The 27,791-nt window shown below is 43.4% G+C and overlaps 12 protein-coding genes across 12 annotated transcripts; 4 read left to right on the forward strand and 8 right to left on the reverse strand.

Moving 5' to 3' along the window:
- Positions 1–5,145: 5,145 nt before the first annotated feature.
- K450DRAFT_179544 (uncharacterized protein) lies at positions 5,146–5,726 on the reverse strand (the record flags this gene model as incomplete). Its single annotated transcript, XM_051584313.1, has 2 exons — positions 5,146–5,465; positions 5,528–5,726. The coding sequence occupies 2 exons, from the start codon at positions 5,724–5,726 to the stop codon at positions 5,146–5,148; spliced, it is 519 nt and encodes a 172-aa protein (XP_051441270.1).
- Positions 5,727–7,376: 1,650 nt separating this feature from the next.
- On the reverse strand, positions 7,377–8,241 carry K450DRAFT_257479 (uncharacterized protein; the record flags this gene model as incomplete). Its single annotated transcript, XM_051591671.1, has 4 exons — positions 7,377–7,669; positions 7,750–7,916; positions 7,973–8,017; positions 8,078–8,241. Coding segments are annotated over 4 exons (502 nt in total), but the record flags the coding sequence as incomplete, so codon positions are not given.
- Positions 8,242–8,406: 165 nt separating this feature from the next.
- On the reverse strand, positions 8,407–9,786 carry K450DRAFT_257482 (uncharacterized protein). Its single transcript, XM_051591672.1, has 3 exons — positions 9,310–9,786; positions 8,882–9,223; positions 8,407–8,812 (listed from the first exon to the last, which is right to left on the reverse strand). The coding sequence occupies exons 1-3, from the start codon at positions 9,524–9,526 to the stop codon at positions 8,463–8,465; spliced, it is 909 nt and encodes a 302-aa protein (XP_051441272.1). The 5' UTR covers positions 9,527–9,786; the 3' UTR covers positions 8,407–8,462.
- Positions 9,787–10,470: 684 nt separating this feature from the next.
- Positions 10,471–10,801, reverse strand: K450DRAFT_257483 (uncharacterized protein). Its single transcript, XM_051591673.1, has one exon. It carries the CDS (start codon positions 10,727–10,729, stop codon positions 10,535–10,537), a length of 195 nt encoding a protein of 64 aa, XP_051441273.1. The 5' UTR covers positions 10,730–10,801; the 3' UTR covers positions 10,471–10,534.
- K450DRAFT_257484 (uncharacterized protein) lies at positions 10,538–12,078 on the reverse strand. Its single transcript, XM_051591674.1, has 4 exons — positions 11,516–12,078; positions 11,252–11,437; positions 11,162–11,182; positions 10,538–11,028 (listed from the first exon to the last, which is right to left on the reverse strand). Exons 1-4 carry the CDS (start codon positions 11,592–11,594, stop codon positions 10,877–10,879), a joined length of 438 nt encoding a protein of 145 aa, XP_051441274.1. The 5' UTR covers positions 11,595–12,078; the 3' UTR covers positions 10,538–10,876.
- A 197-nt stretch (positions 12,079–12,275) lies between these two features.
- On the reverse strand, positions 12,276–14,240 carry K450DRAFT_257491 (uncharacterized protein). The gene is made up of 6 exons (XM_051591675.1): positions 14,148–14,240; positions 13,570–14,073; positions 13,419–13,498; positions 12,604–13,351; positions 12,477–12,529; positions 12,276–12,396 (listed from the first exon to the last, which is right to left on the reverse strand). The coding sequence occupies exons 1-6, from the start codon at positions 14,209–14,211 to the stop codon at positions 12,349–12,351; spliced, it is 1,497 nt and encodes a 498-aa protein (XP_051441275.1). The 5' UTR covers positions 14,212–14,240; the 3' UTR covers positions 12,276–12,348.
- Positions 14,241–15,511: 1,271 nt separating this feature from the next.
- Positions 15,512–16,969, forward strand: K450DRAFT_257496 (uncharacterized protein). The gene is made up of 5 exons (XM_051591676.1): positions 15,512–15,566; positions 15,909–15,960; positions 16,034–16,068; positions 16,154–16,387; positions 16,453–16,969. Exons 2-5 carry the CDS (start codon positions 15,921–15,923, stop codon positions 16,687–16,689), a joined length of 546 nt encoding a protein of 181 aa, XP_051441276.1. The 5' UTR covers positions 15,512–15,566; positions 15,909–15,920; the 3' UTR covers positions 16,690–16,969.
- Positions 16,950–17,627, reverse strand: K450DRAFT_274841 (uncharacterized protein; the record flags this gene model as incomplete). Its single annotated transcript, XM_051593145.1, has 2 exons — positions 16,950–17,225; positions 17,292–17,627. The coding sequence occupies 2 exons, from the start codon at positions 17,625–17,627 to the stop codon at positions 16,950–16,952; spliced, it is 612 nt and encodes a 203-aa protein (XP_051441277.1).
- A 142-nt stretch (positions 17,628–17,769) lies between these two features.
- Positions 17,770–20,134, forward strand: K450DRAFT_257503 (uncharacterized protein). The gene is made up of 4 exons (XM_051591677.1): positions 17,770–18,344; positions 18,412–18,468; positions 18,542–19,306; positions 19,385–20,134. The coding sequence occupies exons 1-4, from the start codon at positions 18,161–18,163 to the stop codon at positions 19,906–19,908; spliced, it is 1,530 nt and encodes a 509-aa protein (XP_051441278.1). The 5' UTR covers positions 17,770–18,160; the 3' UTR covers positions 19,909–20,134.
- Positions 20,135–20,161: 27 nt separating this feature from the next.
- On the forward strand, positions 20,162–21,815 carry K450DRAFT_257505 (uncharacterized protein). Its single transcript, XM_051591678.1, has 4 exons — positions 20,162–20,384; positions 20,448–20,564; positions 20,657–21,022; positions 21,096–21,815. Exons 1-4 carry the CDS (start codon positions 20,179–20,181, stop codon positions 21,670–21,672), a joined length of 1,266 nt encoding a protein of 421 aa, XP_051441279.1. The 5' UTR covers positions 20,162–20,178; the 3' UTR covers positions 21,673–21,815.
- Positions 21,816–22,108: 293 nt separating this feature from the next.
- On the reverse strand, positions 22,109–23,992 carry K450DRAFT_214428 (uncharacterized protein; the record flags this gene model as incomplete). Its single annotated transcript, XM_051584826.1, has 4 exons — positions 22,109–23,125; positions 23,196–23,582; positions 23,666–23,789; positions 23,865–23,992. The coding sequence occupies 4 exons, from the start codon at positions 23,990–23,992 to the stop codon at positions 22,226–22,228; spliced, it is 1,539 nt and encodes a 512-aa protein (XP_051441280.1). The 3' UTR covers positions 22,109–22,225.
- A 1,861-nt stretch (positions 23,993–25,853) lies between these two features.
- Positions 25,854–27,767, forward strand: K450DRAFT_257511 (uncharacterized protein). Its single transcript, XM_051591679.1, has 4 exons — positions 25,854–26,248; positions 26,415–26,525; positions 26,598–26,693; positions 26,779–27,767. Exons 1-4 carry the CDS (start codon positions 25,991–25,993, stop codon positions 27,499–27,501), a joined length of 1,188 nt encoding a protein of 395 aa, XP_051441281.1. The 5' UTR covers positions 25,854–25,990; the 3' UTR covers positions 27,502–27,767.
- Positions 27,768–27,791: the final 24 nt, after the last annotated feature.

Genomic DNA, 27,791 nt, shown 5'->3' on the forward strand with positions numbered 1-27,791 from the left:
TAAGCTTACAGAGTGAATCAAGTAAACTTTGGCTTTCGTTAGGAACGTTTGTGTGTTAAACTGCGCACCAGAGTATGTGTTGCTCTTGAATGATTGTTTGATGCATAGAAACGAAAGCTCTTGGCTTCCCATCAAATCAATGAGCTGAACAGGACTGAAATCAGGGTAAATGCTGTAGCAAGATGAGCAAGATGGTTCCTTCCGACGTGAGGTTGAAAAGCATCTCTATGACAACACATGCATTGTGACACAATTTCCATTGACAAAGAGAATTGCCACTAGCGATTTCCGAAATTGGGTTTTCATGGCAGTCTTCTTCATCCATCCAGTTCATAACGGCCGGTAGAGAAATAAAAGAAAATGAGAGCAAATAATGTACCAAATATAATATCAATTGGCTCGCATATTGGAGTATCATTTGACGTTGAAATAAATACTGTATCGTATCCACCCGTTACCTGCTCTTCACCGAGATACATGGACCGAAGAGTGAGGCACTCTCGCCAAGGTGAGTTTACCCCGATATTTAATCCCCATCTATTTCGTGACCTTGGCTACTATTCTGTTCGTATCTCTACCATTGATACTAGTAACAATCAGGTATAAATCCCAAAATGCACATCTCCGGCAATTCTGCTACAGACAATCTCTCTGTAATATAGAGACTGTTCCTGGCTGTGACCACCCGGCCGCCGTTTTCCTAGGTTTGGGGAATACTAATGAGGATAGCCTGCAGAATAAAGGTTAAAATTTATTGGCTGTGACCACCTGGCCGCCTTTTTCCCAAGTTTGGGGAATACTAATGAGATAGCCTGTAGAATAAAGGATAAATTTATCGGCTGATTTGCTCGTTCTTCATTGATCAATCACATCATCTTCTTTCTTATCAGCAATGGGTGTTAATGGCCCTCAGACCAACGTTTGATACGGAGTTTGAATGTTTATGAGAAGCGCTAAAAGGACTGTAGTATTACAAAAGTACGAAAATAAAATAAACGCGTCAAGCTCAAATGGAATTTCCATGGTGGGTCCGCTTGCTGGCATTGGCTGCCTTCAATCTGGACGCTTTTTGAAGCATGTTAGCTTGGTGTAGAGAAGAAAGACTGGATATGGAAGAATTGGAAATCAAGGATGCCCTGGTGCCGTCTTGTCTCAAACTGGATGTCAGCGTAGGTGACATAATAATAGAGTTATCCGGCGAAACGAGAGATCGTGGGTACTGGCTATCAGGACGGCTACGGCGAATGCCACTAGTGGGACGATTCATAGCTGAATTAACTTCTCCGGATGCCAGAGTGGACAATGTTTGTGCATCGGATAGCAGTGAACTACGTAGGTTGGACATCCTTCGAATTGAACTTCTGCTCTTGGTGCTTAGAGGTAAACCAAATCCACCTCGTGCACTTCGACGAACGGAGTTATATTGACGTGGAAGTCTCTGTGACCCTAGTCCTTCAGATTGGTCCTCCATGAGTGTGGAATTGGATCGAACCGAAGAAGTTGTCGCTCTCTTAAGCATTGCGAGCGAAGAACGAATAGTCTGGTTTTCCGCACCAAGATGAGAAAACATGGCCGAACTTTCAAGCTCACGTTTTCGTACGCTGTCAATCAAGTCTCCCAGAACTAGAGTTGACTCCATAATGCTTGGCTCGTCACTTGCCAACAATGCTTCTTGTTGGGATTGTAGGGTAGCGATAATATTTGGTAGAGTCTGCGAGGATATCTTGGTTTGATCTTTGCGTTGCTGTTCTAGTGCACTGAGAAGGCTTTCATGAACAATGTGATATTGCTCTAATTCGTTGAGAATAAGATCTTGCTGTTCTTGGTCTTGTGCTTCATCATTGCTCTCCTGTGATATTAGGGAAGAATCTCCTTTCATTCCATTGGGAATTGAGCCGTTGGCAGGATAATTCATCAAAACTCCATCTCGTACATCGTTCACAACCTCCCAGACCTTGATTATTTCTTCTTTACGGTGTTGGATGACGATTTCAAGTTCTCGCTTCAAAAAAAACACCTGTCGCTGAATGTCGCTCAAGTCATCGCACATATAGTTTAACCTATCTCGACCTTGTGAGAGCTCTCTTTCAGATTGTAATAATACAGCTTGAGACTCGGAAAGTTTGGATTTCAAGGATTGTAGCTGGGATTCACATGATATCTTGAGTGTATGGAGACTGGATTCCAGCTTGACCAAACGGCAGCGTATTTCTATGCTACCTTTGCCAAAAGAAATGTCGTTGTCTGGACTGGCGTTGCAGTCCACATCATCATCAAAGACTACTTCACTGACGCATTCTACATCTTCTTTCCAGTCCTTTTGGATAATGACAAGGTTGGGCTCTTCAGTTTCAAGTCGCTCCAGCAGCCCAGACAATAGTTCGGCAGGGCGAACCTGACTGATTTCCGATTTGATATCTTCAATTTCGGCACGCTTTTCCTGATGCTCGTTGTCTAATGTTGCCCTCTCAGATATGAGGCGTTGCTGCTCCTCAAATAGCTGTGCTGTTTGATCCATGATAGCACTAAGCTCTGTACTGACTTGCTGTCGATTTTCATTCGATCCATCCAAGCTCGAACCGTCGTCCATGGGACCATCGTTTCTACCCACACGAAGCTCCTCTACTCGTTGAGTTAACTGTTCTGGGCTGTGCACCTTATCTATGGAATTCAGCTGATCTTCAAGGTCCAACCGGTTCTCATACATGTTGCGCTTTGAGCTCAAGATCTGATGTATGCGCTTGTCCGCTTCATAAATATCCTTCTCAATTTCATGAAGGTTAGACATCAATATATCAAATGTTAACTCCAGATGGTTTAACCTTTGCGGTTTTTCAGAACGCATCAACGAAGACCGTTCCTTTGTGGAAGATGGTGAAATGCTAAGTTCTCTCACTGATTCTTCTGTTTTTCCCATAGAAGACACGCTGCCTTGTTGCTTGAAGCGAATGGAGGTCTCGACGGAATCCAATGCCTGGTCATTTGATGGAAAGTCGGTCACATCTTCTTGTTGTTGCTCAGCATCTTCACCATTTTCAGTATTCTTCTCGATTCGTTCTTTGGAAGCGTTCCATCGGTTAAGCAGAATAGTTTGGGCCTCACGAAGTCTTCTAGAGTACTCTATATCATCCATAATGGTCTTGCTTTCTGGATTATTAAGAGTTTTTGAATTTTTCAGGCTATTCATGTTGATGTCTGCAATCTCTTTTTCTACTTGTTCGGAGTGCTCCATTATGAGACTGTCGAACTCCTCCATCATTTTTTGCTGCTGAATGCGTTTTGCGTTTGAAGGATGCCGGCGACTGTCTGATTCCAAAAACATGATTGCCTCCATAATGAACTGAATGTTTTCCATCGACGAACGCTCGCTTTCATTTGTACTGTCGAGATCAGAAACTGACTTGCATGCTTTTTCCAGCACTCTGTTTCCTTTACGCCGGAGTGCTTCCACCTTTCGGGCAAGTTGATCATTGTCGCATTCTAGATCTTTGACTCGATCACAGAGCTTTTCGTAAGCTTCATATACGGCTTCAATGTTTTCTCTTTCCACTTCACATCTTTCCCAGAGCTCCATATTGAAAGCTTCAATTCCGTCCATGTCTTGTTGGTACCAAACTACAACGCTTTGATATTGTTCATCCGTAATATCAAACAGTGCATAGGTTTGCTCAAGCTGGGTTCGAAGACCGTCAATGGACGCTCTTAGCTGTGCAAAATGTCTCCTCTGCTGATCAGAGTCCAGATTTGCCGGCCGTAATACCATATTAGTTATCTTGGCTAATAAGCATTCGATGGACTTTGATCCAGTCGTGAGATAGAAGAAAATGTTGCTTAGGATCTGTATAAATTGCTCGCGTAGCTCTTCCAGAGTCTGAGGGATTTGTATAACGTGATCTAACTTAGTGGGTGGACTGCCGACAATCAATGTCTTTAAATGTCTTGAGGGAGGCAAGCTTTCTGTTGGAGAGATGATGGAGCTTTGGCGCTGGAATGCGCTTCTAGTGCTGGTCCGTAATGTTGATCGATTCAACAAGGATGCTGCATGGTCATTATGAATACTTGTTGCATGTACACCGTTTAATGGTGTAATCTTGTCTTGAGCAGCTTCTTTTAAAAGGACTGTTGAATGGTTAATATAAGATTACAACGTTACCTATTTAAACTTTTTCCCCACTGCTTTTTTCCATACCTTCCAGAGTCTTTTTCGCTGCTTCCGATTTCACCACTTCAAGCGGTGTAAACCCTCTCTTGTTCTTGTAAGTAATATTTGCATTACCTTCACGGACTAGTACTTCGATGACTTCCACAACACCTCCAAACTCTGCTGCGAAATGTAGTGGAGTGTTTCCTGTAGGATCAGGATGATTGACCAATGCTCCTAAACGGATAAGCAGAGAAGCGCACCGTGCCAGATGACGACAAGCGTTTGCGGTAGAGTTCAACTCTAGGTTGTTTTCATAGGTACCGAAAGGAGCTTCGGAATTCCTCAAGCTCTCATTTGAGGCATACGACAACCTTCCTTCAGATGCCGATGATCTAGAGGATGTACCGCTTTGCATACTTAACCGATAGCTTTCATCGAATTGGGATTTCCCGTCACCCTCTTCCTCTGTACTTCTTGCTTGAGTGGATACGCTTGGAGTAGGTGTCCCTACACATTCAATTTGAGGTCTTCTTCCTCGTTTGGAATCTGCTCTACCACTTTGTGCACCTTTTTGTATTCCCCATACATTATTTTCTTTATCGACTCCGAAGCGACATAGATGATGAAGTGCTGTGCGCCCATAGGCACTTTGTGCGTTGATATCGGCTCCAGCCTGAAACAGCATAGTAACCGTTTCAAGTGACGGTAATGGCTTACTACGTATAGCATGATGGAGAGGAGTCAAGCCAGTTTTTGCATCATGGTGATTGACCAAAATCGTCGTATTGTAGGTTTGTTGATTTGCTGATGCTGGAATTGGCGGAGTCAAAAGCAATGATTGAATGGATAGATGATCATGCGCTTTTATGGCTACAAGCAAAGCAGCTTGTGCTTTTTGCAAGTCAAATGAAGAATCCAAAGCCTCATGTACATCCTCAGTTGGTGATGGCAATGGGTTCAGTTGAAGGTGAGAGAGAGACGATGAAAATGGAGGTAAAGAATTAATGAGGGAAAACAACCGTGTGTAATTCGTTGGGTATTTCACATATTGTGAGGAAGTGCTGAGAACCTGTATAAAGAAAAAAAAAACAAAAGATTATCCACCTGTTTGCAAGACAATCATTCCTCCCTAATGTCATAGGCTCTGAAAAACTTACTGGTACTTCAGGTCTTCTACTCCTTAACGCTTCCTCACATAACAAAATAATTTCCTGATTCCTTGCTCCCCACTGTAGCGCTGACCAGCCATGATCATCTGTCACGTCTGGGGACGCGTCGTATTGGAGCAAAAGTTTTACGTTTGTCGCATTGCCATCTCGAGCTACCGTATTGCTTAGTACACTTCTACTCATTTACTGGTAATACAATAACAGTGCTACTAACCGGCATACATCAAAGGCGTGGCGTTTTTGTTGTCTGCTCCGTCAACGTTCACCCTGCCGTCTTCCAACAAAAGGGTCATAATCTCTGTCTTTCCAAGATAACTTGCCATACACAGTGGTGTAATACCGTTTGCGTCATTTTGAGCTGAATCTAAGGTAGCGACATGTAAATTGTGATGTCCAAGTAAGCAGTTGCGCATGATATTCAGATGAGCTGGGTGAGTCTGTGCAATAAGAGGTGCGTTCGCTCCATTAATGCAGCTGCTGTCTAAGTCAAGACCATAGATGGCACACATTATGGCAGTGCTAAATTCAAAGCATCGGTCAACTCACTAGCCGTTGTACAGAATGAAGAGCTATAATGACTACTCACCGTCCTCTCCCATCTTTCAGGTTAATATCAGCACCGGCGCTCAAAAGCAATCGTACCATATCCTCATGACCACCAATAACAGCCAAATTCAGTGGGTGGGCGTAATACTCTTCATCGATCTGTATCTTCTTGAGAAGCTCGGGTTGATTGACGATGCGCTTTGATATCAATGGCGTAAACGTGCGTTTAGCATTCCATGCAATTAAACTGTTGACATCGAACCCGGCTTGTAAGAGGCCACGGACGTCAACTAGTTTATTTTCTGTGACAGCTTGTAAAAAATCCATCAACACTTGAACATGTAGCGAATACAGGGATAAGAAGAAGTAAAAGACGGGAGAATGAAAGAGTAAAAAGGGAGGGAAAAGGGAGCAGTTATACCCGGCAGCCTTGCTTTATTTTTCCTTCACCACGTTCCTGATTCGGTGTGGAGCCAACTGGTTCGTGGCTCGCTGTTACCATCTAAGGAATATGATCTTCCAAAGAACCCGCCCTTTTGTAATCTCTGCCAGCCCAAGTTTTTGACTATTTTGTAAGTTTGAAAAGGTTGCGGTAGTAAATGACTAGAATGCAAAGATTACTCATAACGTTGGAGCAGAAGCTTTTTGCTTGTAAATGCAATGCACCGCTGAAAATTTCAGCGCTCTCAAGTCATGCAGATCTCTACCCCAACAAAGCCGCAGGAAAACATACCCGTTAGGGTCCGTGGAGGTCCATACACAATTTCCTTGTTTCCAGGCTGAAAGCCTTGCAATCACTTAAGGACAAGTTCTTGCCTCATCTACGTCATGATCACAGTTCTGAGTGCCATCTATCAGTAATAAGTTAGTAACGAAGTTCATCACCTTGCAATGAAACAAGTATGAAGACAACACGATAAACATGGTAAAAATGGGTTATCGCTCTTTTCTTTTCTTTAAGGAACAGGACTTTCTTCTCTACCAATACAATGAGACATAACCATACTGCCAAAAACCAGCGCAAGTTGTGTTGGCGGAGTTACCGCGTTGATCTGTAGAGCGAAATTTGGAGTCAATATCCATAAAGCTTGATATGGAACCCAGCTCAAATTCAATCATAAACATTAAAAGCAAGAAGGACCTTTCGGAAGACATTTCCTTAAGTTCTGATACCGGAGAGAACATTCGCCTTGAGTTCCTTTCACGGTTACCAGAAATGAAGGAATGGCACAAATTCCGTCTATGCAATGTGCCATCAGCTGAAGCCGATCGCGTCCTGGAAGAAATACAGAAAATGCCATACGTAGAACAAGCCTATGTTGACAAGCCAAGACTTAGAACGAAGCGATGATTATTATTTATTATATACCATTGTACATTCTGCTTGCACATAAACGTTTTCACAGCTTCCTGTACCAACATTTGATTGCTTGTTACATAATTAACCTTGATATAACCATTGACTTTTTATATACATGTCCAACTGAATTGGAAATCCTGCTCCAAGTAGATACGTTTCTAATTCGCCCCGTAAAGTGGTGTCCAAGCCGGATAACGTAATATGCAATGACATGACATTGTTTGCCCATTGCGAAGAAGTTCTTATATAGCAAACCGGCTGTCCGTGTGTTCCTTGTCGCGTGCTAACGCAATAAGTATTTTTGTCTTTCTCGTCTTAAGAAGATCATGCTGCTTGTTGCAACAAGGCATCAATCTGCTCGTTGTCAACATACGGCTCACATGCCCATACGCTTGAAAATCCGATCAAATGCTGTGGATGTGCTGATCCTTCAGGTGCATTTAATACCGCCTGTATCGTTTGCTTAAATGGATTGAATATAAGTTTGCGTCTAAACAAGAGCAGGCATAAACATAACCACTGATGATCACCTTCATAATATAGTCTTGATCCAACATGTCCAAACATGTCTTGTAAAGGCATGTAAAGTTATCCACACCTCCTTCATCCCCTTTCTCCGCTTGGATTTGAAAAGCCATCTGCTTTTCTTGCAAATGTTCGTCGAAAAGAACGTACATATCATCGAGATACCCTCTCACTTGTGTCCAGGTCAGTCAAATGTATACGACAAAACACAATGCTGTATATGCTTACATTCATTTACAACTTCCGAAAGGTCTTGGATATAGTTGAAAGAACCTAATAAACTTAAATTATCACCTGCTACGCTGCTGGTTACCGGCATTGCTGGCAGCTTACCATCTCGTTGAGCGGCGGCTGTCCGTAAAATGTCTGATCCACGCCCTGAGGATTTTTTCCACCTAGTAATGCTGATAATGGTGATAGAGAAGTAAGTGTGAAGGAAACTAAAGGGACATAATTGTAGAATCACGTACCATTCAGCAATTGTCGAAGTACTCATCGATCGACTCAAGTTTCAAGCTGGCAGGTTGTGGCTTCGCCTGATCATTTTGCCAGTTTTTTTTAACAGCCAAAATTTGCGGTGTCCATTTCAAGCATTGTCAGCACCGAAGGCACTTATCCCAATGCTATTTGTAAGAATTCTCAATGATACATATGACAATTGTTACGTTTATTTTCATAACTTAGAAAAGTGTACTGATAGTTAAATATAGCCTACAACTTAAGCAGACAGAGCGCAGGCTTGGGTAGCAGCGTTCCAGTTTTGCTGGATCAAGTAGTCCTTTCCACCGACGACAACGTTGTATGCAGCACCGTTGGAGGCAGTCTTGGTGGTACCGAAAGTCCAGGCACACTTATCGGCATTCTCTTGGCCAGAGGCATCATACCAGGCGTTCAAGTCGGGGTCGGAGGCAGCTTCGACAATTTCGTGAGCAAGGACGGAAATCATTCCATCGACGGCAACGTCACCGTTGGGAGAGGTCTTCTGGTTGTTGGGGGCAATGCAGCCACTGGGGCAGGCGGTAGCAAGACCAGCAAACAAGTACTTGAGATCCTTTCCTGAGATGGTTCCTAGAAATCCGATACTTATCAACACGTGTGTCTTCAACGACTGACAATCCGAATTCCAGCATCACTTACCATCTGTGTGCCAGCCACAGTATTGGGAGCAGAAACCAGAGGTCTCAGAAACATCACCAGCAGTGAGAACAGCGTAGATACCGTTAGCATCAACGGGAAGACCACCTGCACTGATAGCGTGAGAGACAATGGTCTCGATGGAGTTGTCGCTCAAGCTCTTGCCTTGAGAGTAGTTGTCGGCATAGGCAGTACCGAGAGTAACTGGTCCAGTAACATAGTTACCAGAGTTATCGTGGTAAGTCTTTTCGATGTTCCACCAGGTGGAAGAGCTAACACCGCTGATAAAGGTGTTGACAATAGTCTTTTGAGCAGCAGTCCATGTACCGTAGAAAATGGGGTAGACTGACGGGAACAACAAAGTTTAAGTAACAATAAATTCTGAGTTTGGAAATGTATTCCCGGATACACAACATAATGAGACTACTAACCTTTGATGGTACCAGTCATAATAGGACCGCCATGATAAGTGATCTGAACGGAAGCTCTTCCAGTGGGAGTGGTGGTAACATTGGCAGGGCGAAGACCAGCAATACCCTTCTTGTTGTGGATACCGGAGAAAGGAGTGGGGACAACGGCGGGAGCTGCCAAGCTAGAGGCAACGAAACCGAGAACAGCAGTAGCAGCAGCGATAGACTTGAAGAGCATCTTGAAAATTTGTTTGGATGAAGATATGAAAGAAGGACATTGCAAACAGCATTTATATACAAATTGACCGATCGTCCAGGCAATGAAATCGATGCGAATGATCGCATGAAATTGTACAACGGTATGTTCAACTTAGTTGAAAAGTTCCTAAATGAAGTGAACGGTTTGTGGAAGGTATTTCCTCATTGAATGCGTTCTTACCGTTTTCATCTTTGAACGCTTCAAGACAGGATAATCGGCTTCATCAACTTAACCATAGGAGGCAGGCCTACGAGTAGCGGCCATTCGATCCCAAAGAGGGTTTGTTCGCTTATTTCGCTGTCGTAATACCTGAAATTCCCCTATTAGACTGAAAGCAATCACGTCCTCAGGCAGGTTGGTCGATCGATTAGTATCATTGGAGGCATCTGGTTGTGCAAAACGCATTCACCGTACGTGAAGCATGTAACGCATGACATCCATAAAAGAGATTTTCAACCATTTGAGGTTTGAGGGTACACATGAGGACGCATATCCTGGGTTCGACTAACTCTGTGCTCAATTTGGTGACAGTCTCTTTGGCTCTTGGGTAATGTCTTGATAGTGTGTAACAGCGTCACGGAGGTACGGCAAACTGCATGTCCAGCGAGCACACCATATCCAGTGAGCGAACCGTCTTACAATACAGATGCTACACGCTTCTTATCTATAGTCATTATTTTTACGGATGGCATGTACTTCTACAAACTATTTTATTCAACTGAATTCGACGCGTTCATTTTATTTGCCCCAAAACAAGTAAAAACAAAAAAGACGACCAACAAGAATTATCAAGATCAGCACGCCACAAAGCTCCCGAGAATTTAATTTTGCATCTTGCTATTGTGGTAAGCATATCGTGAGAGACAAGCTGCAAGCCACATTACTCGTTGTTTCCAAGCAAAGTACTTTCATTAGCTGCTTCTTATGGTAAGAAAATCCAAGTATGGTCACCACAGATACACCTTGGAGCTTAATACCAGTTTAATTTTAATGTTCGGTGCGCACTACAATAATATCACATAGATAAGAGTTCCTGCTCCACATGGCATTAAGATGAAATGGAAAAAAAAAAAAACCAACTGGAAAGCTATTACTGATGCCTACAAGTGGATAAACATAATAGAAGCAACCATTTTCCTTGCCACAGATAGCAAAAAGATACAAATTCACAAAAATCGGCATGGCCCATCATTCAAATGACGCCTCTACGGGAAAGCCAATGATCACCTGAGGGTGGCGAGTTTAAGCTAAGAATTAAAAACGGGTCCATGAAATCGTTGAGATGATCTTTTTTATTTTTATTATTTTTGGTGTACCGAGGATCAACCACTAAGCGGTCCAACTGCGAGCGATAAACTCTGTGATACCAACATCATGCATATTGAACTGAAAGCATCCGATGAGAATACCAGCAGTAGCGGTAGTCAAAGTGTATGTCATGAGTCTGTTCATGACGGGGGATTTGTGTTTGGGATAATAATCTGTCCAAGGTAAGTATGTATTAGTGAGAGCACTCGTTCCATCGAGATATTACGACAACTTCATTATTCCCAATGCGATCTCGGTTGTCCATTTCAAGCTATCGTTCAATTTCTTAAAATGAAAGGAACTTACCAGTTATGCATGCGTCGAAACCTATGGATAAAATGACCAATTAGCATGAGTGGTACATAACTGCCCTACACATGATTACGCTGTACATACCGATGTGAAGATGAACTGGAAGAACGACACCAAGTAAGACATCGGTGACGGGGTTAGCTCCAACAGCCAGCTGAGCAGCCATGAGAGGTACGAGGGCAGCTGAAGCAGCACGCTCAACATCCCAATGATAAGAACCGTGTACACGATCAGGGGCGTGAGTTGTGCCAACCTGGGAAACCGCGGCAGCTGTCAATTGAAAAATGAATATATTTTAGTCTGCATGGTCGACATTTGACGGTGTACACGCGAAAAAATGGCTCGTACTGGTGTGAATTCTAGAAATGGTCATGGGTCTTGCTCTCATGAGGCCACGGACAGCATGTTGACGAATGGCGGCTGACATTTGGAACTGAAGAGTGGGGTAGTTTGCGATTCAAGGTCTTTGCAACGCTCAATGAAGCCCCTGTGGTGAGCCTTTCGTTTCTGCTGATGTCATCACTCCGGTCTTTCACGTGAATCACAGCATTTTTCACTGCCGTATCGGAGAGAACCGCCAAGGCGAGCATATCAAGGTCACAGTCACAGTACATGTTAATCTGAGTACTGCAGGACGCGGGAGAGGTTGTATTTATTCAGTAGATGTACTTTGCTATTGGCTTGAGTAATGTGACATAGAAACATATGAATTTCCTGGCGAAGCCAAGTGACTCCCGATTGTTTGTGGGTAATATTTGAAAGGTGTCGAAGCGGAAAACGAGGAGAGCCTATAGCAAAAGCAACAATAAACTATATGAAGAGGCTAGTCATTAGGTATACAGTCAATTCATCCTCCCCTCACGCAATATCGATTGTATGATACCATACAATGCCATATACCAATACTTGCCTCACTCCGTGGAAGCACCATCTTCTGCCTTGTATCACCAAGCTGGCGCTTTTAAGGCCATGAGTTCCGTTCAACTTTGAGAAAAATCACAAAGCCTTAAGGCATTGGCGTGATGAGAAAATTGTATTGTTGATATTGATGGCTGTGGGTAATGTTTTTCATAACGAGACGATTTAGAAACACAATTCCAATCAAAAGAACAAGTTGCAGATTTCAACTTCAATTTTATTTATATGTATTATACAACGGGTGTTAGGTAGAAGCCAAGCATTTAAAAATCGACAAGAGTGATGACAGACTTGACTTGAGTGTACTCCAACTAACAAGTTTAAAAAAAAAGATGATGTTAGTATTGAATGAGGATAATGGTAACTATTGAGACTCAGAGACGGAACTCACCAAAGCATATTTACCAAGCTCCTTTCCGAAGCCACTCTGCTTGTAACCACCGACTATTATAAACGTGATTAGTTAGAAACGCCAACTACTTTGCATGCATGTTGATTCAACATAAGGTCACACTTACATGGAACGCTGTTGTTGAAAAGATCGTAGCAGTTAACCCAAACGGAACCAGCCAAGAGTGCATTGGAAACCTTGATGGCAGTGGAGTGGTTGCTAGTGTAGACACCAGCAGCAAGACCATACTCGTTGTCGTTGGCAAGCTCGATGGCTTCCTCAACGTCAGTGAAGGTTCCGATGGCAACCACGGGACCGAAGATTTCTTCGCGCATAATGGTCATATCGTTCTTGCAGTTGGTGAAAACAGTGGGAGTAATGAAGTAACCCTTGTCACCAACACGCTCACCACCAAAGTGAAGAGTAGCGCCTTCCTCTTGACCAATCTTGATGTAGTTCATGATCTTGTCAAATTGTCCCTTGGAGACTTGAGGACCTTGGTTGGTTTCATCCTTGAAGGGGCATCCAACAACGATGGCCTTAGCTTGCTCAGTGAAGAGATCAATGAACTCCTTAGCAACGGATTCTTGAACAAAGATACGAGATCCAGCATTGCAGCTTTGACCGTGGTTGTTGAAGATACCAGCAGCGGCGTGCTTGGCAGCGTTCTTCAAATCAGCATCAGCGCAGACAATCTGGGCAGACTTGCCACCGAGTTCAAGCTGCAACTTCTTGAGGTTAGAGGAGCTGGAGCTCTCCATGATTCTACGGCCAGTAACGGTGGATCCAGTGAAAGCCATCTTAGAGACGCGGCGGTGGCTAGCAAGAGCGCTACCAGTGATGTGACCGTAACCGGTGATGATGTTGACGACACCCTACATAGTTCACTCTGTTATTACAAAACTCTCGAACAAACTACTTCATTCTTCAATGTGTACTTACAGCGGGGAAGCCAGCTTCCTTAACTAGTGCGGCAAACTTGTATGCAGACAAAGGAGTGAGTTCTGAAGTCTTCATGACAACTACAAATGAGACAAGATTAGAGATTTCCAAAGTCCGCTTTCCCGTCGGGGTATCGGAGTGTTATACTTACTGGAGTTACCAGCAGCAAGGGCAGGAGCGAACTTCCAAGCAGCCATCATGAGAGGGTAGTTCCAGGGGATGATGGCACCGACAACGCCAAGGGCTTCGTGACGGGTGTAGACGAGTTGGTCAGGGGAAGTGTCAATGACCTTTCCGTGGATCTTGTCAGCCCAACCGGCAAAGTAACGGTAACAGCCAATGCATCCTGCGATATCATCGTCTCTGGCAACGGAAAAGGCCTTTCCATTGTCGATGGCTTCGAGAGCGGCAAGTTCATCCTGATCACGCTCCATGAGATCAGCCAACTTGTTGATTAAAATACCACGGTCAGCGGGAGTGACCTTGGACCAGACGTTCTTGTAAGAGGCATAGGCGGCTTCAACGGCAGCGTTAACATCTTCCTCGGTAGCACTGTGGACCTTGCAAATAACCTCTTCAGTGGTGGGGTTGATGGTCTCAATAAGGGGACCATGACCGGCAACGAACTCGTTGTTGATGAAGAGGTGGGTATGGACTATTACGATTCCGAACAAGTTAATCCGGTGTCCTCAGAAAATACGAAACAACGCCTGAGGGATGGACTCTTACCTTCGAGAGTTTGACCAGACTGGGTCTTGATGGTTTGAATATCAGCTTGAGTTTCGGCAGCCATTATAGTTTAAAGAGCAATCGACGGAAAGATAGGTACAAAAGGTGATAAAGCTGGTCTTTTATAAGGTGGCGGAAGTTCCGACGAGCTTTTTTGGCCTGAGAAAGTCGCTGGTGCTATTTGTCAAAATCTAGGTTTACTCAGCCAATCAAATTTAACCTGAGATATGGTTGGCTGGGCTGTAGACTCCACCAACAAATCCAACTCTTCAGTTGAAGCTGAATGACTAAGTTCGCCCCAGTGACCCACAGTAGTGCCGCTGATAACAGTAATCACTCAATTTAACACTGTTTGATTGAGTGGACAGATTCTAACACGTCACATTTCCAAAAAGTGGATCAAATTAATTCGCTATGTTTAAATTTTATAGATACCTTAGTACATACCTTATATGTCTCTGGCAAGAACACAAACGAAAACAGTCGAAGGCCAATTTGTAGCCATTATATAAAAAGCTGTGCGAACATGACAGAAGATCTATTTGAAAAGGACGTAGTTGTGCGCACTGTCAGGTTAGCACGTTTCTGACATATCGTGGCTGGCTTCGCTTTCTTTCGGTAAACTTCGCGGTCATAACTTCACCTCGACTTGACAGCCTTATGTTTTTGCAGAACTCTGGCAAGTGCTCTTGGGTAATTGCAGAAGCATTGTTATACATTTACGTTTGACATGACGGTGCATAGAAAAGCTTGAGAGTATGAAATTGAAAGTCCGACAAAGTGTGCGATAGCATTTACGAGTTGCTGCATATTTTTAGCTATATTAGCTCCACTGCTAGCTTCTTTCATGGAAAATTTCTTGAGCTATTTACTATGCTTCAACCTTGATTACGATCCGGAGCGATTAGATCATGCACAATCGCAGCATAGCCGCAAACATTTGACGGGTATCTGCATCGTTGAGGCGGCTGATAGCCGCAATAATATCTCCGCAAGGAAAAAAAGGCAATACATATTCTGTAGGAATGAAAAGTCTCTTATTCATTCAGCGTTGAATACAGGTTGTTCAAATTAGATCAAGTAGCAGATCAAAAAGCCTCACTTCTTAGTTTGCGAGTCAAAGGCCGTATATCATATCAGAGCTGTCGTTCGTTCCTAAATATATAGAAGAATATAAGGCGAGATATAAAACTCATTGTGCATTTAAATTACCTTAGAAACATTGTTTGGACCGTGAAGCTCGAGCTAAATATCTTGGCTTGCAAGCCGTGAATAATTTTGGGCGACACTGACGCTCTTGGCCTACCAACGATTTATTTACAGTCCGACAACTCCATTAGTGGCTGAGCTGGCTTTCGAGCGCACCCAAGTTGAGAATCTGAGCAACCTCGCCTAGCTTCCTTCTTTTTTCCACTCGAGGTATATATGATCCCCAATGTCATGATTTCTCTATGTTATTACGATAGATGCAGATAGTGATGTATGGATGCACACCGTGATCGATGCTCCAAATTCGAATCGAAAATACGCCAATATGGATGGATGAGCAACTACGATCCTTCCATCCACCTATGTCAACCATCTATCCATCGAGGCGGTACACAGACAGCTACGAAAGATTATGAATCAGAATAGCGCATGGTTTTACGAAGTCGATACGACGATACCTCATATTCACCCACGCATCCCATTTGATTTCATAAAATTACCCAACATTGAAAATGCAGATGAGCTGAACATTATTTTTTCAATCTTCCGCAGACTTTCGTAGAAATGGTCAGATACGCTGCCACTCCGTCCAACCCTGCCAAGTGTAAGTGTTAGCGATCGTCGCTTTGCAACAAACTAGACGTTTAAATTGACTTGATTGTCTTTTGAATTTACAGCCTCCCTCTCCCGTGGTTCTTACCTCCGTGTTCACGTATGTATTCTCAACCAGCATGCTCAATCGAGCTTAACCGACTTCTACTCAACATTCCCACTCATGTTTTATTTACTCTTTTTAGTTCAAGAACACCCATGAGGTCGCCGTTGCCGTCACTGGCATGAAGCTTTCCAAGGCTTTGACCTACCTTGGTGATGTCCAAGAGCACAAGCAAGCCATTCCTTTCCGTCGTTTCAACGGTGGTGTTGGCCGCACTGCTCAAGCCAAGCCTTTCAAGACCACACAAGCTCGCTGGCCCGTCAAGTCCTGCAAGTTCGTCGTTGACTTGTTGAAGAACGCTGAGAGCAACGCCGAGGTTAGTATTTTATTATTATGTTAGTACCTGGAAGTGGAAGCTAAAAAATATTGGTTTCTCTTTAGGCCAAGGGTCTTAGCGTCGAGGACCTTTACGTTGCCAACATTGTTGTCAACCAGGCCCCCAAGCAGCGCCGCAGAACTTTCCGCGCTCACGGTCGTATCAACCCTTACCTCTCCCACCCTTGCCACATTGAGGTTGTCCTCTCCGAGAAGGGAGAGACTGTTCAGAAGGAGGACGGTAAGAAGGTTGCCAAGCTTAACGCTCGTCAACTCGCTCGTCAATCTCGTCTCCGCGCTTAAATAGTCTGATATTTGTAGAAAAGGACCAAATTAAAAAAGTTTCAACTTAACCCATTAGCAAATGATTGCAACAGACTACTTTTGAACACCAAATTTTTATTGTCTCTCTATAAGAAGACTTATTTTACAAACGTATTTAATGAAGTTGGGGGAATGTGAGAGGAGCTTGCATTAGCCAAGTTAGGTTTCTATATGCCATGTAAACGTTTTGCGCGTTTTCTATAATAGTTGCTTGCCAACAAACTCGCAAGCCGTACCTTTTAGTCTTCATCAAGCTTGCCGCCGAAAACGCCCTTTCTGTAATGTTCGCGCTGCTTTCTCAACCACGATCTATAATCTGAGACGCTTTTGATTTTCTCGCCATAGTAATCAGGAACAGGGTTACGAATAGAGTTGAGTCGAGCATCCGCTCTGTTCTTCTTAATATGTTCGTAAAATACTCTGTCCAAATGGTCCATGGAACGAGTAGCACCCCGGTTCATCAACTTGAAGACACCACTACCAATGAAAGGACCGGCTAGGAAACCACCAAAACCCTGAAAAATAACATTTGGTTAACTTTAACATGCCAAATAAGGCTGACCAAGTGACCTGTAACATACTGCAAGTACGGTAGCCATTCCATACACGGGAAGTGCTTCCATTCCAAAGACGGTGTGTAGGGGATCGATTTCCAACTGGGTAAAATAGGTACCTGCAGCACCTAGAGCAGTGATGGAGCTAGGAATGCAGCAAATACGTTCATAGTTTCTTCGCTTCGCTCGAAGCTTGAAGTAATCGTCCCAGTTCTGAATGGCTTGAGGTGCCTGCTTGCGATCCTGTGGCTGAGAGGTGGCGAAGCTTCGAATGCTTACACCTGCTCCAACGAATACAGGCTTTGCTGTAATTGCTGAAGTGCGAGTCGCCAAGTGTCGCAAAGAGACCAATCCAGTTGCCATGTGTGAATAGATTTGAAGCAAAATGCCAGGTGGCACCGTAAGCAAAAACTTTGGGAAAGCCAATTCTTCAGTCACGTGTAAAAATCAACGCTGGGGGGAGGAGGATTTCTCAGAGGGTCTTTTTTTTTTCAAACAGAACAGTGAGATTTTCAAACTCACACACGCACTTTCACGTATTCCTCCCCAAGCCAACACCTTCCTCGTTCATTGGACATTTATCCAAGCAACTGAGCTCTCAACCTTTTGTACATACTCACATACCATACCATCGCTTCGTTGGGATTCCATATCCGGCATAGTGCTTTATTTTTACATCCCTCCTCAACCTCTTTTGTTTTCAACATTCAGCTCAATTACTGCATCTTTCCTTCACAAACTTACATCAACCATTTGACTTTTTAAATTGCTTTCGCCTGCGATCCCATATATAAAAGCCTTCCCTTCGTAGTAGTCGCTATTTATAGCTGGTATCGTCAGCTCGCTGTATTTTAACCCCCAGCACCTCTTAGAGGCTGCCACCCTCACCAAAACACATGGCTCCTGCGGCCTACGCTAAAGCCCTCGACTCAACATCGAATACATACAGCTCTGCCTCAGAGTCGAATGGTTCGCATGTTGAAAAACCATCGGCGTACGCCTTTTCACCAAGTTGGCTGAATAATACCACAGGAAGCTCGCCAATGAGATCTCTCAACACGAGAGGGCTTCAGCCGTCAGGTACTCATCTCTTTATGTACGATTTATTTTTTCATTATGATGGTTCTCTAACACATTCTGTTGATAGATTCTATATCGGGCGATAGCTCAAGCAGCAACCAGCCAGAAACCATGGATTCCCAAGGTGAGCAAATTAAATGCAATTTCTCTGGTCAGTAGTAATTGTTGCTCAGTCATTAAAACTTTTTTATTCCTAGTTCGCTCACTGTCTCAACTTAAACCCACTCGTGATGGCACAAATACGTTTGAAAAGAACTTTCCGACGTTGGCGGCTAACTCTGCCGAAGATAAGCATTCTTCTGCAGGTTCGGTATGGGCTAATCGCAATCTCACAAAGGAAAAAGTAATATCAAGTCGCTCGTCCCTTGAGGAAGGAACTTATCAGGGTAACAAGCAAATAAGCGAACACAATGTTCAATTGGCAAAACTGAAAGCGCTTGTACCCAAATTGGAAACAAAAAAGCGCACGTCCTCTTCAAGACCAAAACCGAATATGCATCCCGGTCGTACTTTGTCCTTACCAGCTCAATTCAGTCGAAGTACGTCCACTGTTTCACCAAAGTCTGTGTCAGCGATCTCCTCCCCACCACTATCGGCCAGCTCAACCCCTGCCACACCTAAAAAACTTGCCGTGTTTCGATCATCTCACGTTCGCCAGATATCACCGGTAGAGACGAAGGGATTGTCTAGTCCAACCAATTCGGACTCCAAAAAACTTGACCAAGGTCTATCGATGGATGATCAACGTGTGGACACCGGTGTTATGAGCCATCAAAGTGATTTATACGACAAGTCCCATAGTGATCATATCTATGCGGACGATCTGTCCCAAAAATCAAATGACGACTGGCAGTTATCGTCTGTGGATTACGGTATCACCTATAGCCCACAGGTAGATAATGTATCTACAAGTATCCAGCAATCTCGTTCCGAGACTACAGCATATTTGAAGGAGTATCAAAGTGAGCAACTAGAATCTGAACCTGTCTATTCGAGAGCTGAGCAGTTGCGGTTTTTGGAGTTAATGCGCAACTGGACAGGAGGCTCAGAACGCTGGGAGAATAATTGCGGTGGCATTTCGCTGTCGACGCCTACGACTCCCAAGAAAACCATAAGCGATACGTCAAGCAAGCTGGATTTCGAAGACCAATCTTCGCTATTTGGTAGCCGGTCAAGTTCACCTAGTCACCGCAGTCAATCTTCCGTTTCATCCACTAGCCGTAGAGAGTATTCGCACTTTGGTCCAACCCATCAGCAAGTTTCGTACAGCGATTATGCCTATAATCAAGAGCCCATGTTAAGCTCCAGTTCACACACTTTGTACCAACAACAACAACAATCACATTACACCAACCCGGTTGAATCAGTGGACTCGTTTACGACTCGCCCATCACCATCATTTGATAGAAGTCATCAAGATCATTCAAACGTCTCATCTATTTATGCAAGGCATGACTCTTATTATGGACAGTATGGTTCCAACGAAGAGCGACATGTCCTTAAAAGCAGAACCTTAGGTCACCCTCCCATCAATCGACATAGACCAGGAGTTTATCATGCTTAATGGCCATCAGTCGCCATGTAGCACTTTTGTACAGAAGAGTTTTTTTTTCACATTTAATTACATAGGTTATCCGAACCAACCACATCTTTTTTTTTTCTATATATAAATTATTCGTTCATACCACCCATCAAATACAAAGGTGAAGTGATCAGTAGGAAAATAGGCAAGCAAAATGTTTCCATCTCCGACAGGTATAAAAGCTTCAGTATGACGATTGTTTCTCGACATCTATTTTTCTTCTTTCCTTTTCTGTATCAACTTCATTATACCATGGCTGCCGACACTATTTCAAACGGCCATACTGACCCTATACCGGTCAATAGTATCCCAAATGTACTTTCAGAAAAGCCAGGTGCACCGGCACCTGCAGAGAGTGCCCACAATCTCAAGGTAGAATCGCACTCGTTCGAAAATATCGTCAATTTTCGAGACGTGGGAGCCAGCACTAGTGTGAAGACTGATCAGGGTGTTCGACAGTAACTATCGTACTCTCTTAAAGCTTTTTCTATGCTTTGGTACTAACGCGTGCTATATCATAGATATATCAAGCACGGCATTCTGTTCAGATCAGGGAGACTGGACGACGCATCAACGAGCGACCTTGAAACTCTTACCGCTACCTATAATATCAGAACCATCGTCGATCTTCGATCAGAGTACGTTGATTTTTCCTTCGTTGTGTAGTCCATGGCATTTTGAAAATCCGAGATATTGGCAGTGAAAATTGACGCCATATTTGGTGAAACAGGACAGAGGGTAAAATTGGCAGTATGTTGGCAAACACCTTTCCAGCCGGAGCTATAGCGGCTGTCAAGCCTACTGATATGATGTCACAAGTTTTACCACCACACGTTGAAGATAGATTGAGCAAACTCAACGCAAAACACGTATCGGTTGCTAGTGAAACGGTAGTTACAGGACAGCGGAAATCGCCCACCGACACTCGCCTTGCTCGCAAGAGATCAACGGTAGTGGCCATGGACGATTTGAAAAAGGAGCTATCAAAATCAAAGCAGGGTGGTTTAACCACACGTACCACCTATTTTGTGAACTTTGCTGGTTCAAAATACAGATATTACTGTGTTATAAAGCCATGCCCATTTGCACTAAAATTGTAAGGTCAATTGTGATGGTCAAACTGTGGGGTGGGGAATACAGTACTAAAAACCCGTTCTATGCTGTTCCAGAAAACTGATAGGCTGGATGATGATCGGTCGTAAAGATCGTGCCATTCGAGCGGTAGGATCCCAAGTTTTACAACCAAAGGGACTTCAAGGCCTCAACTATGATTTTCTGGACTACTGCGGGGAGCAAATCATCCAAGTGATTCGAATCATGATAGCTAGTGCAACATACCCCATCCTCATTCATTGCACTCAAGGGAAAGATAGAACCGGATTGGTCATAGCCATTGTTCTCTCATTATGCGATGTGCCACGCCCATTGATTATACAGGATTATGTCAAGACACAAAAAGGTTTGGAGGCCCAAAGAGAAGTCATGGTGCAAGAGATGGCGAAGACTGGTCTGGATGCGACGTTTAGCGATGCGCCAGAACAAGTCATCGTTGACACCCTCAAGTACTTGGATAACAAGTATGGTGGAGCGGAGGGGTACGTCAAGAAGTATGAGCTCCAAGACGACGAAATTCGAGCTTTACGAGCGATCTTTGTTGCCGAAGGCTTGTCGAGACAGAGCAATGTTGTCAACGCAAACACAGTCGTCGCCTTAAAGCAGAAGGGCTATGATGATCTAGTTGCATGAGGTGATGGGAATATAGACGTCATATACTGTAGATAGTCTATGGAAATTAGTACTATTTCATTAAATGACCCACCCCCCATTGTAATTTATTCGAAATCGTTTAGTAATGTTACCAAATATTTTCATAGAATGCTTTACAACCGTATTTCCTTTCTTGTGTTGCGTTTGCTTCTTACATAATACTTCTAGAACAAAGTAGTCAAGATCGATAACATTGAGTTCCGATGTCGTCGGAAACATAAATTTGACCGGAAGTACATCATCGTCGCTGCTATACATGGTTTTTAAAGAGCAACGATCACGCCATGAGATATTCCCACACCGTATTCCAATCAATGAGAGAGCAGTGAATTACTAAGGTATGCGAGTGGGGTTTTATTTAAAAAAGTTCTATTCGCAAGCAATGAAATGTACTGTTATATGCAAATTTAATGATGATGAACGTTCACTGGTTGAAGCTGATTACCTGTGCTGACCAGGAGTTCATCTAGTCAGCGGCTATGTAAATGACTATGATGCGAGCCTTCCTACTTTTCCATGGGGGGGATTCTGTTTACATAAAGTTCTGGGCAGCGTTCAATATCAGGGGTGCAGAGGATAAGGCAGCCAAAATGCTGAAGTTAAGCTGACCAAAGATGGAGGTTGATGCTGATGTAGAGCTTGAATTGACCTTGCCACCATTGATGCCAGTGTTGGGAGATGTAGCCTTGATTTTTGAGCAAGACTGTAAATCACTCTGCGAAGGCTGGGCGGCCATAGCATGTCCATCGAAAGTGCACTTGGAGCTATCCCCAGCGCTGGCAAAGTTGTACATGTATTTGAGCTTGTCCTCCGGTGCACAGAATGAGAAAGCACCATAGACACCCTTGGAACCATCGGCAGATATGTCGCTACAGTTGTAATTACTGCAAAGGTAGTTCAGCTGATCTCCTATCGCAGTGTCATTTCCTCCGGCTGAAAAGGTGTTCGTGTTGGCGGTACATGTTAAGCTATCAGTCATGCATTTGCATCCTCCTTCAGATGGCGTTGGTGGCAGGTTGCTGGAAGCTAGCCAGTTTTCGTTTTGGGCTGGGCATTGAGATGCTTGGGTATTTGAACTGTACGAGTCCATAGAGACACCTTTAGGCGATACCTTTGCAAGCTCAGTCTTCAAGTTCTGATAGTCGGGTAGTGGTGTGACGTTTCCACTTGCGTCAATTTGGACCAGACCATAGCTATTGTCCTGTTGAGACCACTCGTATACAATTCCACCGGACCATATACCAGTCATATCAGGCCCGTAGATAGCTTCCACTTCAGTGAAAGGACGTGGTGTCATAAGATTGCATCCGTATTCAGAGAGGAAGACAGGAATGCTGTAATTCTCGAATTCTTTGGTACGCTCTGAATAGCCAGATTTTTGAAAGGTGCTGTTTCCACACCATTCGTATAAATTAACACCAAAGAAATCAGCCTTTGGAAATCGACGTATTCATTAGTTAGATGTCCCCATATGTTCGTCCATATTACAACAGTTCACCTACCCTGGACGAATCATCGCCACAATTAAAGTAGTCTTTGATGGCGTCTCGTATGTACTGATCATCATTACTAGCATAACCAACCGGAATATACCTTGACTTCGTGGATTTGATGTATTGCTTCGCATCACGCAGGGCTGCTTTGACGAAGGCTGATGCTGCAGAGGTTGTTTTGTCGTTAGACACTTCATTTCCAGCAACAAATCCAAGAGTGTTGGAGTAACCAGCAAATGCATCAATTGCTGCCGCAAAGCTAAGATATAGATTGAGATCGTATTCAGGAGTCTGACGATTGATGGAATGCTTCGGGGTTGCAATGTCCAAAAGCAGGTAAATTCCTGCAGACGCAAAAGCGTTCATACAGGCATCATGATTTTTGCTAGGATCAATCTGATGGGGGTTTTAAGATAGATTTGCTTGTCAGTCACTCTACATCAAGTGGTATATATATATAAAGCACAGCAATGCATTACCTCGTATACTCGAACAGTATTCACACCCAAGGCTTTCATCAATTCAGCATCTTTTACGCAGGTACTCTCGTTTGCAAGCGGGTCGGTTCCTGTTAAGAGACCTCCTCGTGGCTGATATGCAACACTACGATGGTGAGAGAAAGTGTTAACTTGAGAACTGATGCAAGTTTAGTTGCATGCATGCTGTATGTCAACCCACCCTTTTATGAAGAATTGTTCCTTTGTGACTGAATCAAACAGTTTGCTTCCTTTGATCACAATTGGATTGACGCTGGCAGAAACTGCTGTTATTGCTGTCAATGAGAGCAGTGAAGCTATACATAGCATTGACGCTCTTCGGATATCTAACATGATGGATCACAGAGAGGAATATGCTGAACTTGATAGAAAAATTATGTGGAGGAAAAAATAAAAGCCCTAGCTGACCAGGAAAAAATTACTTGCAATTTGAAATATAAAAACTGCTTTGCACTGATGGCTTTAAATATAATCATTTTGCTTGCGGTTGTTCATGACCATCCATATTTCAAAACTTGTACAGCATCAATATATCATAAGAAAACAGATAAATTAACTATGCGTCTTTGAAAATAGGTTCACAGAGGAACATTCAAGGCAAGCAAAATGTACGCTAATAGAAATTTGTGACATCCCTAGCATTTCTCGTTCTTACTGTCTCCTTATTGACGTCGGTCTGACAGTGTTACCAACAATGTTCATATTTTCTCTTCCATGATGCCTGAGACTTAAGATTCAGAGAGACATACACTCTGTTTCCAATATTAAGGCACCACTACTATTATTATTTTTCAGAACTAAGTTTAAATCCTATAACAAATATTTTTTACAGTTTACTTTAAGCCGCACCATTCCCTCCACATGCACACTTAACGTGGTCTCTGCTTCCTTTTTTTGAAACCCAGCTGACTGAATTGTTCCCGCTCAAATGACATTGGGTCATTGAAACTCCTTCCAAAGCACCCCACAACAAAAAAATACGCTATTTCTCTTTTTAATATTGTATTTATTCGATATCTTGTGAGCGTCTGTGATGAGATCAATCTCGAAATTCCCCTTGTCTTTCATGGATGTCTAGCGTTCCAGACCCAAAAGTGTCTTAGACACCTTTTTTATTCTGTTCGGCCCAGCGCCTCAACCCCAGCCTCATGGTGGCGGGATGAAGTACTATTAGTTTGGGAAATTCGTAAGATCATATCGATGGAAGGCAATTGCTCATAGATATAACCCGCTCATGACCTTTCTATATTGAGAAGTTATAGCCTGCTGAAAAAGTCAATACGGGAACTTTGCATGCGTGAAATTGCTGAAAGCATAAATCCCGCACAGGCCATAGGCATGCCCTTCACTCACGCACCGTGCAAAAAGTACCAGCGCGGTAGTACGCTTCGAGTTTACCTTCTTTCGAATATTCATTGGGATTCCAAATTAGCGTGCAGTTTAGGGCTCGGTGCACACAATATTACATCTGACGTGATGGGATTCTGCTTTTCGGCCCTTGTCCCTGTGATATCTTAGACCCCTGTTCACTTGGAGTGAAAATTATGCAGATTTCATCATGCCACTTTGGTCAAAAACGACGCCCACCCTCACTCCACTTCATTTCTTTTATTCTACCTTGACCCCTAATAACTTTATGAATTTTACCATCCATTCACATGCCTACAGCTGACGGTTTTTTTGACAAACATAGCTAGGAGGTATTTAGGAAACGCTATGTCATCGTCGGAAGATGATGACATATTATAATTATAGTATAGGAGGTTTCCATCCGACCATTTCAAGGGTAACTTTGCGAGAATTTTATCTTCTTTGGAAGCTTATATTTTAATCGTTATCTTTGGAATCATCGAATCAGGATGCGAATAGATGCAAATGTGGTCAAGACCAAAAAAAATTCGAAGAACGATCGCATCTTCTTCCAAACCAGCCAAACAGATGACAGGAACCACAAAACAACGCTTTTCGTGCGCGTGCTACAGGGCAATCGAATATATCTCAATCCGAAACCGAAACTCACTGGAAAAAACTGATATAAAGGAAGTGTTGCTCTATGCGGTGCCCCACATCAATTCACTTTCTAGCTTAAAGCCGATATATCACAAATTTCTTTGTGAAGGAATCATAGACTTGACCTCCTTCTCCAATCGACTTTTACCCACTTTAATTCATATCGCATCGATACGCTGGCAGGCGAATACCACTCTCGAGCTTCATACACCTTTTTACTAGAGCAACAAGCTTTGCCGTACGCATTCAGGGTTCCATAGTCTTCATCTCTGCTTAAATTTTACAAATTTCAAAAAAATGGTGCACCGTAATGTTCAGAACACCCACCGTCCCACCAAGTCTTCATTGACTTTGGTCATCAAGGTTGGCACATCATCCATCTGTGACGAAAAAACCCATTTCCCACTTCTTGGAAATTTGTCAATGATCGTGGAAACCATCATCAAGCTCAAGAGCCTTGGTCATCGCGTGGTCCTTGTTACCAGCGCAGCCGTAGGTACCGGTCTTCGAAGACTTAATATGCCTTCTAAGCCTTCCAAGTTGGCTTCAGTTCAGGTAAAGCATGTGAGCACATCTTCCGCTTGGTAACTGGAGAGAGACAGCCGGGCAAATGGCCCATAAATGGGAAACGGAGGCCGGCTGCTCGCGTGGCCAATCCGGTCCCCTTACCAATGAAATGAACAACATTAAAACTTACTTTTCTCTTTCTCCCTTTATTCAGGCCATCGCTGCTGTAGGCCAAGGCCGTCTTATGGCAATCTACGATGATCTCTTCGGACAATTCAACCAAGCCGTTGCTCAGATTCTATTGACCAGAAATGATTTGGCCGACGTAAGTGATGTCATGTTTAAAAAAGTCCGCACTTCAATACAGCACAAGCCCACTAACACGATCACGGTCTAGCGCTCTCAATATCTAAATGCAGTCAATTGCCTGGAAGAACTTCTTGATATGGGAGTAGTTCCCATCGTCAATGAAAACGATACTATTTCTGTATCCGTAAGTTGAACAAAAAAAAAAAAAGTTTTTCTAATACCTTATTATGTCAGCTCCTCTAATCGATGAATTTGTTTGGCTATTATAGGAAATTCGTTTCGGTGACAATGATACCCTCTCCGCTATTACTGCAGGAATGGTCAAGGCTGATTACCTTTTCCTCATGACGGACGTAGATTGCCTCTACTCCGATAACCCTAGAACAAATCCTCAAGCTGCTCCTGTCAGAGTCTGTGACGACATTGAGGGTTTAAGAGAAAGCATCACTGTTACGTCTCCTGGTTCTTCTCTGGGTACTGGCGGCATGGTTACCAAACTTATTGCTGCTGATCTTGCTACTGCTGCTGGAGTAACCACCATCATCACCCGTGGTTCCAAGCCCGATAACATCACCCAAATCATTTCCGATGCGGATAATGCTCCTCTCCATACACGCTTCGTTGCCAAGAAGACTCCATTGATGGACCGCAAATGGTGGATTCTCCATGGTCTCCATACCGCCGGAACCATCTACGTTGAGGAACCCGCTGCCAAAGACATTATCGGCAGTAAGAACTCAAGTCTCACTGCTGCAGGCGTTGTCAAAGTGGCTGGACATTTCGTCTCCAATCAATCGGCAAATATTGTCGTTGAGAGAATGAACTCTGACGGTGAATTGGAAGAAGTTACGGTTGCTAAAGGAATCGTAAACTATTCCAGCCAAGAAATCGAACGCATTATGCGCTGTGACCCTGAAGACGTCTCCAAGATTTTGGGTTATGAAGACTCTGATTATGTCATAAATAGAGACAACATGGCCATTGTTATTTAACTTTGGTTAGTTTTAGACTTTTTGTCCTTTTTGTATTCCCTTCCCTCTTTTGCATTTGCTTTATTTCCATTCGCCCACTTGCTTCTACTATATTACCATTTTCATGTTTCATGTTTATCACCCCAGCCCTTTAAACCTTTTGCATTTTGATAATTGAAAAAACACAAATACATCCTTTGGTTTTGAGCCATATCGTCTCATATTATTTCTTGCGCTTTGTGATGTAGTCGTTCCTATCCCAATGAACTACGAAGCTATGAATCGCTCTTAAGTACATCTCCGACATTGTC

Source organism: Umbelopsis ramanniana (assembly GCF_025399195.1).
Source record: "Umbelopsis ramanniana AG unplaced genomic scaffold K450scaffold_67, whole genome shotgun sequence".
In the NCBI taxonomy this organism is placed as follows: domain Eukaryota; kingdom Fungi; phylum Mucoromycota; class Umbelopsidomycetes; order Umbelopsidales; family Umbelopsidaceae; genus Umbelopsis; species Umbelopsis ramanniana.

Bases quoted from the DNA above. Each gene is read 5' to 3' on its own strand.
- K450DRAFT_257482 (XM_051591672.1), bottom strand. From the start codon at position 9,526: ATGCTCTTCAAGTCTATCGCTGCTGCTACTGCTGTTCTCGGTTTCGTT. The intron at 9,224-9,309 runs GTTAGTAGTCTC...TGTTCCCGTCAG, and splicing joins TATGACTGGTACCATCAAAG to TCTACCCCATTTTCTACGGT. The intron at 8,813-8,881 runs GTAAGTGATGCT...TCGGATTTCTAG, and splicing joins CTGTGGCTGGCACACAGATG to GAACCATCTCAGGAAAGGAT.
- K450DRAFT_257483 (XM_051591673.1), bottom strand. From the start codon at position 10,729: ATGCCGATTTTTGTGAATTTGTATCTTTTTGCTATCTGTGGCAAGGAA.
- K450DRAFT_257484 (XM_051591674.1), bottom strand. From the start codon at position 11,594: ATGTCAGCCGCCATTCGTCAACATGCTGTCCGTGGCCTCATGAGAGCA. The intron at 11,183-11,251 runs GTATGTACAGCG...TTTTATCCATAG, and splicing joins TCCAGTTCATCTTCACATCG to GTTTCGACGCATGCATAACT. The intron at 11,029-11,161 runs GTAAGTTCCTTT...TACCTTGGACAG, and splicing joins TTTCGACGCATGCATAACTG to ATTATTATCCCAAACACAAA.
- K450DRAFT_257491 (XM_051591675.1), bottom strand. From the start codon at position 14,211: ATGGCTGCCGAAACTCAAGCTGATATTCAAACCATCAAGACCCAGTCT. The intron at 12,530-12,603 runs GTAAGTGTGACC...CGTTTATAATAG, and splicing joins TTTCAACAACAGCGTTCCAT to TCGGTGGTTACAAGCAGAGT. The intron at 12,397-12,476 runs GTGAGTTCCGTC...TAAACTTGTTAG, and splicing joins AGCTTGGTAAATATGCTTTG to TTGGAGTACACTCAAGTCAA.
- K450DRAFT_257496 (XM_051591676.1), top strand. From the start codon at position 15,921: ATGGTCAGATACGCTGCCACTCCGTCCAACCCTGCCAAGT. The intron at 15,961-16,033 runs GTAAGTGTTAGC...TTGAATTTACAG, and splicing joins TCCGTCCAACCCTGCCAAGT to CCTCCCTCTCCCGTGGTTCT. The intron at 16,388-16,452 runs GTTAGTATTTTA...GTTTCTCTTTAG, and splicing joins ACGCTGAGAGCAACGCCGAG to GCCAAGGGTCTTAGCGTCGA.
- K450DRAFT_257503 (XM_051591677.1), top strand. From the start codon at position 18,161: ATGGCTCCTGCGGCCTACGCTAAAGCCCTCGACTCAACATCGAATACA. The intron at 18,469-18,541 runs GTGAGCAAATTA...TTTTATTCCTAG, and splicing joins AGAAACCATGGATTCCCAAG to TTCGCTCACTGTCTCAACTT. The intron at 19,307-19,384 runs GTGAGCAACTAG...GCAACTGGACAG, and splicing joins ATATTTGAAGGAGTATCAAA to GAGGCTCAGAACGCTGGGAG.
- K450DRAFT_257505 (XM_051591678.1), top strand. From the start codon at position 20,179: ATGGCTGCCGACACTATTTCAAACGGCCATACTGACCCTATACCGGTC. The intron at 20,565-20,656 runs GTACGTTGATTT...TTGGTGAAACAG, and splicing joins ATCGTCGATCTTCGATCAGA to GACAGAGGGTAAAATTGGCA. The intron at 21,023-21,095 runs GTAAGGTCAATT...ATGCTGTTCCAG, and splicing joins TGCCCATTTGCACTAAAATT to AAAACTGATAGGCTGGATGA.
- K450DRAFT_257511 (XM_051591679.1), top strand. From the start codon at position 25,991: ATGGTGCACCGTAATGTTCAGAACACCCACCGTCCCACCAAGTCTTCA. The intron at 26,526-26,597 runs GTAAGTGATGTC...ATCACGGTCTAG, and splicing joins CCAGAAATGATTTGGCCGAC to CGCTCTCAATATCTAAATGC. The intron at 26,694-26,778 runs GTAAGTTGAACA...TGGCTATTATAG, and splicing joins ACGATACTATTTCTGTATCC to GAAATTCGTTTCGGTGACAA.